Raw genomic sequence first — 11,400 nt, forward strand, 5'->3', positions numbered from 1 at the left:
GCATCCAATTTACTCTTGAAGGTGTTCAATGTAGGTGCTTGAACCACCTCTGCTGGCAGACTGTTCCAGACCTTGGGGGCTTGGACAGTAAAGAAATTTCAGCCCATTACATTTTGTCCTGTGCCCTATGGACATGGAGAACAATTGATTGCCATCATTTTTATAACAGCCCTTTTTGTATTTAAAGACTGTTATCAACTTCCCATTCAGTCTTCTTTCCTACAGAATAAATAAGCCTTGCCTCATGTATCATGTTTTTGAGAGCTCACTCATTTTTTGTTGGTCTTCTCTGGGCTTTTTCTAATTTGTCAACTTTTTCCCTGAAGTGCAGTGCCCAAAACTGGATATCATACCCTAGGCAAGGCCTCACCAGTGTCTTGCACATTAATAACTCCCAGAATGTTACTAAGCTTTTTGGGAAACAATATTACACTACTGACTCCTGCTAAGCTCCAGTCCTCCATAAACTCCCTGCTCCTTTTTCTGCAGTACTGCAGCCTAGCTAGGCACTCCTACTTCTGGATTTGTGCAGTCAGTTGTGCCATCCCTTTGCATTTGCTGAGTGAATTTCATCCACTTTATCTCATACCCTTTTTCCCTCCATTTATCAAGATCACGTCAACAGGGCAACCCAGCTTGGTATTATCTGCCAATGAGTGTACACTCAGTCCTAACTCAAAAATGAAGGTACTGAACAGAACCAGACCCATGTTACTGACTGGTTCTTAGACAAATAATTTTGCGTGGTGGTTACGCTACAAATTAAATGGCTGCTACAGTGTTGTAAAATGTTCTCATCCTTTAAATGAGGTAATTATAAGCAAACATCCAGATCCTCAACTGTGTTATACATGCACATCTCCTCCATCAGTAAAACTGCACTGATTCCCAGCAACTGAGGAACTTGCTCAAAATGTTCTAGAAAGTTGTTGGTGAATGGGCCAAAGCCTTTCATTTGGAACATCCTTTTTATTGAATTGTCATATTGGCTCACATACTTACACGGAGCAAACTGACTTGAAATAACTGGGTCTGGACTACTGTCTGCAGGCTCTGGACATGAAGAGGCAACAGTGGTCTCAGCAAGTAAATCTCCAGGTTGTACTAAACATGAAGGGAAAAATATATATATATTAGGGAACTTCTTCAAATAGCAGATCCTTAAAACTAAACACAAGGCAAAGGCAATTGCTAACAGTTACAGTGTCTGTAACTGTGAGGAAATGTAGTTAAGTATATATCATTTACACTTAAGTTATTCAGGCATTACGTACGCAACAGTGGTCACTGCACTTAGAAATGACCGGTTAGATGCATAAAGGACCAATTGGGCATCTGAGCATGGAAACAATAAGGGCTATTATGCATACAAATTAACCATGCTGTTCTACACAGGTTCTTACACTGTGCTCAGCACTCTGGTGTCCACCTGACATAGTTTTAATGTGTGATTTATTTCCAGTGTATTTCATAAACACTAAATAATCCTTCGCTCTAGTTACCCAAGTACAGAGTCTCCTAATAGTCAGCTCTTAAATCTCATAGGGCTCTCTTTAGATTTGCACAAATACCGTGATGCATATTTGATAGACTGTCACTTGGCACTTTCACCATACAGCTGAATCATTCCTAGCAGTAATCTGTATGGGGCTGGAGAAAGCTTTTTTGGCAACTATGTCTTGGGAACAACTTTGCTTTTATATTAATCCTCTATAGTCTTGTTGCATAAGCTAATATGCTCATACTTAAGCATCTGCATGTATTTTTACAACAGTGGTTATTTAAATAACCAGAGTGCAAGAATCATATTGGAAAGGAAAGGAACAAAAAAACCCCAAACAACCAGAAAGAGGAAGCAGACTGCAGGTATTCTTTATGGAGGATATGCTCTGAGCCCACTCAGTTTTAATCCTTTGGTGTCACGACTGCTGAAAATTTGTTTCCAACAAATCAGTAAGAAACAAAAAGCATATCTTTTTGTTTTATGCCAAGTCTTTTTTTAGTTAAATCTTCAACTCTGAGTGTAAATTTCCCCCATTGCAGTAGGATCTTAACAAACAAGGGACAGAAAAAAAGGTTGACTTCAATGGGAGATAACTGTGTTCAGTACCTTTGGGAGCTGCTTGGTACTTTGCTGAATCAAACCCTGTAACGAGACAAGAGATTCCAAAATAAAAGAAAGATATAAGAACATAGCATAGGAATATAAGAAATGCCATTTATAAGGGTTCATCCAGCTCAGTATCCTGTTTCAGTGGCATAGAGAAAAGGCTGAAGTGGAGGGTGCACAGACGATGTCCAGAATCTTCCACCCCCAGCCCCTCTCCTATTGCAGCTTCCAGCACTCAGAGGTTTAGGAAGTCCCAGTCCAGAGACTGTACTCCCATCTACCATGTTAGGGCCTGTTGACGGAACTTTCCTCCAAGAATTGGCCCAGTCCCCTTTGGAACTGGGTAAAACTACCAACCTCCACAACAGTTTGTTAGAATGAGTTCCACGAGTTAATTAAATCATATATGAAAAATAACTTCCTTTGATCATTTTAAACCTACTACCCAATAATTTAATTTTATGCCCCCTAGTTCTAGTATTTTGAGAGACCATAAAGAATAAATCCCTTCTTACATTCTCTGCATCATTTACTATTTTGTAAATCTATATCATATCCCTACTCAGGCATCAAACTGCTAGCCTATTTAGTCCCTCTTCACATGAAAACCATCCATGCCCCAGTCAATTTATGTTAACCCTCTTTGTACCTTTCCTAATTCTTCTATATTTTTTCTGAAGTACGGACACCAAAACTGTGCTCAATATTCAAAGTGTGATGCACCATAGAGTTATAAAGGGACACAATATTTTGTTTTATTTACAATTCCCTTAATAGTTCCTAATTTTTTATTTGCTTTTTGGGTGGTTGCTAAGCACTGAGCTGATATTGTTTTTAGCAAACTGTCCACAATGATGGGATATAATGTTGAACCTCATCACCATATATGTATATTTTGGATAATTCTTTCCCATTTGCATCACTTTGCAGTCATCAGCACTGATTTTCATTTGCCATCTTGCTGTCCATTCACTCAATTTTGAAATATCTTTCTGTAGGTCTTCAAAGTCCACTTTGGTCTTTACCACTCTGAATGATTGTGTCACTATGCACCCCTCTCCCCCTTCCCAGATCTTTTATAAATATATTAATATATTAAACAGCACCAATCCCAACAAGACCCCACTGTTTATTTCTTTCCATTCTGAAAGATGACCATTTATACCCACTCCTTGCTTTCTGACCCTAGAAAACATGACTAAAGCAAGCTTACCTGATGGTAGTTGCCTCGGATACCTCTCCAACATTGATTCCAATTGTTTCCTGAACTGTTCTACAGCACTTGTGATAGCAACAATCTTCTCACCATTGGGTGTTACACGAAAGCCTGTGAATATTTCTCCTTCAAACTAACAGTAACAGAAGAGAAAATTTCTGGTGACTTCATAAGGTCAGGATGGCAAACCACTAGCGAGCTCTCCATAAAGCTTATGATACACAGAAGGGATAAGGGTTCCTGAAACTTCTGAAAATACTCTAAAGATATTTCTTTGAACTTACAATACCTTTTTGTCCCCAGTGGAAGTCACAAAGGGATTTCTTTGATATATATAGTCAGAGAAAATGTGTTTAACTAAACAGCTACTCAACACATGCTTTCTCTCCCTCTAGACTTTCTTCTCCAACTCCAGGCATATGAAACTCAAGAGGTTTTTAACATGAATTTGGACTGGATACAGCAATAGACCTCTACCTATATAAAGGTGCAATTGTTGGATCTGACACTAAGTTCCTATTTCCCACCACTCCTAACAACTACCAATTACCAGGTCCAGTTTAATCAACAGGATTGGTTCCACACACTCCCCAATATGCTCTGCAAGAGGAGTGGCAAAGTGCTTTTGTCATGGGCTCTCTTAAGAGATCTGCTCTTTCTGCATGATAAGACTCCTGCTCTTCTCCATCTATACATGCCCTCCCTCTGGAAAGCAAGTATGTTATTGGATCTCATCTGAACCTTAGATTTGACTGAACTAATTTAAACAGATATGAGAGAAACAAGTTTGTCTTCCTACTGTATTCCACCCACTCATTGGCTGTGTCTGCATTAGCATTTTATTCTTCCTAAATTTCCCACCACTGGTAGCAACAGTGCAGACCAGCTGCCAAATCTGGAAACACCATATGGTTCCATCCTACTCAGACCGCGACAATGCTGCCCTATTCATACCAATGCATTTATGCCACCCTTGTGCAACAGGAGTGCAGCTTTGAGAAACCTGAAGGAAACATGAGAGAACGATACACCACAAAGGATTTAGCCCCATTTCTACGTACATTCAGCTGCTTCAGCAGGCTGTTGTTTGCCCCTCTTTCCATCTGGGTTTTGATTTCTGTGAGCCTGTTCAGTTTGCTGGTGAGCTGGCTAATTATTTCTTCTGTTTTTTGCTGGGCTGTTTGCTGCTCTTGTGCAATGATCCTCAGTGTTTCTCTCTCTTCCTGGGCAAGACACTCTTTCATGGCACTAAAGTCTTCAGTAATCAAGCCTTTGATCTGAGAGAGATTTTCCTGAAGGGAGCAGATCAGGACAGTGAGGACAAAGAAGTTTGGAACTTGGATATCAAATGCCTTGTTTTACCCACGTTGGCAACTGACCACTTCATTCCAGCACAGTTATTTTTTAATCAAAGTGACGAAGATACTAGTTAATGAAGATTCATATTTGGCACAAATCTTGTATTGCCTGCAGTGGGAATTTGGGGTACACAGGGAGCATAGGATTTGGCCTGTTTGAAAGCCAGTGGTTCTTAGTCACTATCAGAGCATGTTCTGGCTCTCAGATGTGCAAAAACATACGCTACTCCCTGGATAAGGTGGATGAGACAATGACATGAATGGCTTTATCGTACCCATACGGACCACTGGAGGAACATAGCTATCCCAGTCGGTGCTGTATTAGCTTGTCTCAAAGAAAAAAACACAGGAAATGTAGGAGTGAAAAGGGAAAATATATCTGCTGCATTCTAAATAAAGCAGGCTGTATGTCTACCTCCAAATATCAGGCTGACAAACATCCACACGTACATTTATTTCATCCATGTCCTTCTCCCGGCTGTGGATGGCATCTTTGACCATTTCAATATGCCTGGAGATCTCACTCATTTCCTCTGTCTCCTTTAAAGGGAAACATATCAGTGCATGTTTATACAACCATTACAAAGAATATCATAGGCTAAGGTAACAAGGTGGTAAAAACACCAGGGTCTTTTGTACCTTCCACTACCTGGACACTGCTCCACCCAGTTAAAGATGCAATTAACTTTCAGAAGATGTCTAATCTACAGGAAGCCAACAGGAAGCTCTTGGGCTTAGTGTTATGCAGGGGTTTAAGTTCTTTGCTGCAGATATCAAAGAGAAAAAAGGGAGAAAGGAAATTAAAGACAGTGAAAAGGGAGATAGGAAACAAAAGAATGGAATGGCAGAGTTGAAGGAAGAGAAACAGGAAACTTGAGCAAGGAAGAAAAAAGAAAGGTATTTGTTAAACAGGAAGAAGAGGAGGAAATGAGAAGGAAAATGGCAAGCAGTGAAATGAGAAAGCAGAGTAAGGGGTATGGGGAGGGGGGCAGGAGGGGGGAGATAGGCTGGGGGAGAGCAGCACATGAAGGTCAAAGGGCCGGGAGCCTTACCCACCTGGATGCCCCTGCAGCTACAGGCAGTGGCTGTGGGCCTAGGTGGAGTGGCCAACACAGTTGGGGTGTCCAGCAGGCCTGGGCACAGAGAACAGCCCTGGCTGACCTCCCCTCCTTCCACCCACCCCCAGGACCCTGCAAGTCCCAAGCTTCAGGAGTTAGAGCACCACTCTCCCAGGATAGGGTGAATTGCAGCACAGGCTACAAAATCCCCCGGTTCCACCCAAGTAGTAAATGCCCTTTTCACTCCCTTAGGGCTTATTTCCAGCGCTGAGGGGCTGCAAGAATAAGCTGAGGGAGGCAGGCTGGGCTCGCTTCCCACCAGGTTCTGTGTTACTGTCAGTAGCAAAAGTGTCTGTTCATGATGTCACTCCCTAAGGTATCACCAGGTCAAAGGGGCAAAGCAAGTGAATAAACACAGGGTGGGGAGGAGGAAGCAACTCATGGCAACTAACTCCAAAAGAAGACCTCTAGGGTCCAGGATAGATGGACCTCAAGGCCTTTCCAGATGCCTAGAGTTTGATGTCAGGGGCTCTGTGAGGAACTGCCCCCAACATTCAGCTCCCTCCCTTCCAAGGGCAGCTCTCAGCCTGTCACAGGCTGTGCTGTCAGACTTGCCTAACTGTAAAGAAATTAAATGCAAATAAATCAGATATCAAAACCCTGTTCAGGCTGAAAACTGAAACACTGAAAAGGCAGGAAATGCAGGTGTGAAGTCTCTCATGGCAGCAGATTCTAACTGCTTGCAGACATGCAACATTTTTGATTGCATAGCAGCTGGGCCCTAGCTGATCTAGTCAGCTCTCATTTACTGTCTTATTGGTTTAATGTAGGTTGGCTTGGTCCCTGTGCCTGGCCATCACTATGGTATCTAGTTGCTAATCATGGAATTATTATTAGCTAGGCTGCAATACTTTATTCTGTACAGTGCATTTAAAATACATCTCTACAGCTTCCGCCTTCTCCTTCCGTGGTCCTTCAAGTTCAATCAACATCAAAAGAAATACCACTTTAAGGAACAGTAATCCAGCTTCCCATTCCCCCTCAATGTACCCAACAATATTGCAGCACTAATGCAACATCCAGCAAATAGAAAAATAATCTGAGAACAATGTTAACTTGCTCAAACTGAGATGGGCTCTCTTCTTATATCCCCAGAAAAGTACTTTCTGAGATATGGCCCAGACCTGTTATACTCTGAACACACCAAAGTCCTTCATTTCCTGATTTCATGTCCTAATGCCTCCTACCTATATCACAGCTATGTACTATTAAGTAATTAATCTAGATACGCAGTGCAGAGTATGCGTCCTGTGCTCCCATCTGGAGGAAGCCCAGCCTGAGTATTCTGCTCCCAAGATGCACTGGTTTCTTGCTCATTGGAGCCAGAGTTTCAATACATTTTACTGGTTCTTCAACTCACCCTTCCCATCTTCTGGATTATTTCCACGATGTTGGCCAGCTGTCTGATCGCCATCAAGTCTTTCCACTGAAAGATCTGCATGCAGTGTGGGCACTTGACATCTGTCCCCACCTCCTTGTAGTGCTTGCCGATACAGTCTCGGCAAAAGCTGTGGGAACATTTTATAATGATCACTGGATCTTTAAAGTAGTCCAGGCAAAGAGAACAGGTCACTTCTTCCTGGAGATTTTTGACCAGATTAGCAGCAGCCATGACCCCCGCCACAGCGAAACACAATGAACTTTCAGTTTCCTTTCTCCTGCTGAAAGACTGTCTACCAATAAACACAGAGAGGGCGGACCCTTGCAATTCTCTCTCCAATCAGAGTCAGCTAAATAACCACTTCCCAAGTTGAAACTCTGCCTTGGTGAGTATCTGCTTCCCTATAATTTAAACCACTATATCTTTCACAATATTCAGTATTTGTCCTTATAGGTGGTCTGTAATTAGAAAGTTCAGATCAGCATCTGAATCAGCATCAGGTCTAGGATCTGGTTCAGGTTGAGACTATCGTACACTGTTTTGTGATTCCTGCATCCCCCCATGGTAGTACTCATGGGTGGTTGTCTCAGTGTCATGCTATAAGCCACCGTTTGCTGGTCACACACAGCCTGGGTTTGAATTTTCATTTCTTTCTGAATTGAATTGTCACATGCTTAAACACTCAGTCTCATTTTAAAGAGAAACCTTTACAATGGAAGCTGGACTCAGAATCATATAGAGTTATGGTTTTCAACATTTTTAGACTCGAGGACCCCTCAGAAAATGCCAGCTCCTAGCTTTCACTGGTTTTTTTGATTACACTAAAAAAAATAAAGCAATTCTAATATTGCAATATAAAGTAGAAAGATCACAGCAGGTCGGACTATTTTAGACGCCATCAATTCCTATTTGAAATCTCTAGCTTTATTTTGCGAGTCATGTGCAGGTCTCTTCACAGATAACAATGCTAATATTGCGCAGAGCCCCATGGCATCCTTCAAAGGATTTCACAGCACCCTTGGTGAGAATTACTGGTATAAAGAAATATCTCAAGGCTTCTCTGCCTTTTGTAGACAAAGGTCTAGTTTTCCCAATGAAGTGCTCATTTCTTGTTCTCTGCTGCTCTCTTGTGGCTGTTTAATTTAATTTAGCATCAGCTTGATTCTGATAAGAGCTGAACCCCTGTTTTCTATGGAAGAGAGGATCTGCCCTTCAATCAATAGCATGGAGAGTTTTTTATTTTCTTTGTTGCAGACAAAATTTTAAATAGTAACTCAGAATTTCAGATATACTGAAAAGGACAAAATATGTTAAAGGAACAAGCAAAACCCAAGAAATACAAACATTTTTTAAATGACATTTAAAAAAATGAAATCTTCATAATTTTACTAGGAGGAAGCACCTTTGACCATCTGAAACCAGAGGGTACCTGTACACGCCATGGGTTTTTTAATCCTCATTAAATAGGTTTATAAAATTTAAACTTGTTTATTTTGGAGCATCACACCTGTATTAACACACACTAGGTTTTCAAGCTAATTAAGCTGGGTCCCAGTTCAGCATTGTCCCCCCCCCAGCCTGGGGCCCCCCACCCACCCTGTGCCTGTGCCCTGCAACACAGCTGTGGAAGCAGGGAGCTGGCAAACAAGAAAAAAAAGAAAAAGCCACACAAGAAAAAAAAAGTGGAAGCAATTTGAAAGTAAAAGCAATTTGAAGGGGTGAACTAGAAAAAAAAGTGCAGTACCATCTGGTGGACAAAGAGGCTCATTTGCACGTCTGTGAGTGCCTTTGTGTTTGCACACAACGAATCCATGGACACGATGTTTTAATTCCCCAAGAGCCAAACTAAACTACAATTGAGGAGTTTTAATTTAATGTACAAGAAAGACTTTTAAAGCATCGGGAAATCCCGCTCATGCAAACAGACACACAGTTGCAGCCCATGAAAGGGCAAAAATCATGGCGTGTACATAAGCTCAGAGATACCACTCCTGCCTTTGTTTGAGGTAATTTGCATCTTCACAGAACCTCACATCAACAATTCCTGCCCAGGAACATCCCATCTACTGACTCCTCTGTGAAATATGAAACATCATAACCAGAAGGAAATATGAACACATCCTGCTTACCAACAAAACTGCGAGGTAAACAGGCTATTCCAACTTTTCTCTGAGCCTAATCTGCATATAACATGAACTTTTCCTAACAGGAGATTTTACCACCTTCAACTCTCCTATGAAATATGAACTTTAATTTCTACCCAGGAGAACTTTTACAATCTTTTCTGCAATGCCTGATGAAGGGTGTTTGCACTCGAATGCTTGCAATTAAAGAAATTTCTTTTTGCAGAAAATCTAGTTGGTCTAATAAAAGATAACACCTCTACCATGAGTCCTGATTGCAAAAAATAAAAACAAAAACTCAACCTGTGCTAATGAACACGTCAGAATGTGGTCCACTGAAATGATGTAGAACAGGAACCTGCCTGTAACCAGGACCTGTCACAACGGAAGCCCAAACCAGCACTTGAACAAGAGAGATCTGAGTCACCAAGTTCAGTATTTCACTCAAACTTCCCCAGTTCTGGGGAACTCTGATCCAAGAACTTGGTTCAGACCTCTCTCTGCTTCAAATGTGGAAATAATGCCAGTCATGCAAAGCTTTTCCAGGCCCCACAAAGCTGTAAGAGAAGCTCAACAAGTTTTGCTGTGTTTGCATTCATTCATTTCTCAGAAAGTTATCCAGTTTGTAACAGAACTCCCCAAAAAGCTGGTGACACAGCAGTTCTTCTGCACCCCAGCAACTATCAGGACTGATAGAGAGTCTGTAGAGATAAGCTTTTACTGGGCAAAATGCTGTCACCTGTGTTATGCATGATGCTTTACAGATTCCTTGCAGTCCTAGGGAATGGATATAGTCTTTGATTTTGCAGTGCTCAGTTTGAATAAACTCAGATAAAATCTCAATGGTTAAAAATAAACATGTGAATTAACACCAAAACAAAGCCAGCTACCACACACCATTCAAGTCAGTGGGAGCTTTGCTATCGATTTCAGTGGATGCAAGATGAGGTTGCTTTCTCCTTCTTTCCAATGATTTTTCAAAGGTTAGGAGAATTGACACCAGCATAATTCATGAGGCTTCTGGACAAGAAGCAGCTCCAAAGACCAGTTTATGGTGGGGGACAAAGAGAAGAAAAGATGAAGACTGCTTGTGGCTGGGTGTGGATGAGCAAGCTGGGATCAGTACAATGAGAAATCGAAGCCAAATCTTTTTTTTCCAATGTAAAAAATGTTCAGTAGAAATAGTTCCCCTATCCCCACGTGCACGGTCACTTCCTCATTCCGGCTAGAAGAGAGGGAACTATTCTGAGCATTTCAGCCTGCTTGGCATAGATCAGGAAGCTCTCGCAGCCTCCCTTCCCCTCTCACCCAACTTTCTTTGAGAGATTTCTGGCCCGATTTGCAGATGTAAGCAGCTCAGGTAAGAAAAGCAACGAATGTTAGGCTGCTTGGTTAAACCAAATCTCTGAACTTCTTGGCATGTCCCAGCACTAGTTGTGATAGGAGAGGAGGCAGTTTATTCAGCTGGTTCCCTGTATTCATTCAGCACTGCATAGAATAGGTGTAAAATCCGAACAGCAGTGTTTCTGCTCCAATTAGCAGTCATGCAGGGCGGGGCCATCCCTAGGGGGAGGTGAATCGGGGCAACTGGCCCAGGCCCCGCGCTTTGGGGAGCCCCCTGGAGCTGGGCGGAGCTGCCACAGCAACTCTGCACTGCTGCTGGCGGCTTTGCTTCCCACCCCCCGCCACTGTAGATGGCGGCGGCAGCTTCTTCAGGTCTGGGATGCATGGGATTGGAGAAGGGGTGGGGCCCCACATGGGCTTGCCCCAGGCCCAGCACCCTGCTTGGGTCAGCTCTGCCACTGAGTGCCCTTGCACCCAAAATTTGGCTAAAACTTCAGAAGTGGCATCTGACTCTGTGTGCCCACCTCAGATGGAATCTAGGACCTGTTCTTCCAGCTGAACTTCCCAAAGTCAGGAGAGCTCAGCACTTCTGAATAACAAGCTCAGATGTCTCACCTCAGGCCCCCAGAATCAGTGGTTGCTTTGGAAACAAACTGGCGACTTCTCTGTATGTCAGATTCTCAAACTGCAAAATGCAGATGATAATTGAGATTCTTGGAGAGTCTTAATGTGACATTATAACAGTCTGAG

General features: G+C 42.4%; 1 protein-coding gene across 2 annotated transcripts in view; it reads right to left on the minus strand.

Moving 5' to 3' along the window:
- The window catches only part of LOC109314985 (E3 ubiquitin-protein ligase RNF135-like), a 10,187-nt gene extending 2,197 nt beyond the window's left edge, over window positions 1–7,990 (minus strand). The window contains exons 1-6 of one of the 2 annotated variants that reach the window (XM_019542417.1): window positions 7,163–7,990; window positions 5,135–5,224; window positions 4,388–4,618; window positions 3,324–3,459; window positions 2,111–2,146; window positions 1,003–1,104 (exon numbers count right to left, since the gene is read on the minus strand). In XM_019542417.1, the coding sequence (XP_019397962.1) occupies window positions 1,003–1,104; window positions 2,111–2,146; window positions 3,324–3,459; window positions 4,388–4,618; window positions 5,135–5,224; window positions 7,163–7,414 (847 nt within the window). In that variant the 5' untranslated portion in view covers window positions 7,415–7,990. Of the gene's footprint in view, window positions 1–1,002; window positions 1,105–2,110; window positions 2,147–3,323; window positions 3,460–4,387; window positions 4,619–5,134; window positions 5,225–5,323; window positions 5,601–7,162 lie in introns of those variants that run through there. The other variant, XM_019542418.1, reaches the window with a different exon arrangement.
- Between the last annotated feature and the right edge of the window lie 3,410 nt (window positions 7,991–11,400).

This window comes from Crocodylus porosus, unplaced genomic scaffold (genome assembly GCF_001723895.1).
Source record: "Crocodylus porosus isolate Cpor-Errol unplaced genomic scaffold, CroPor_comp1, whole genome shotgun sequence".
In the NCBI taxonomy this organism is placed as follows: domain Eukaryota; kingdom Metazoa; phylum Chordata; order Crocodylia; family Crocodylidae; genus Crocodylus; species Crocodylus porosus.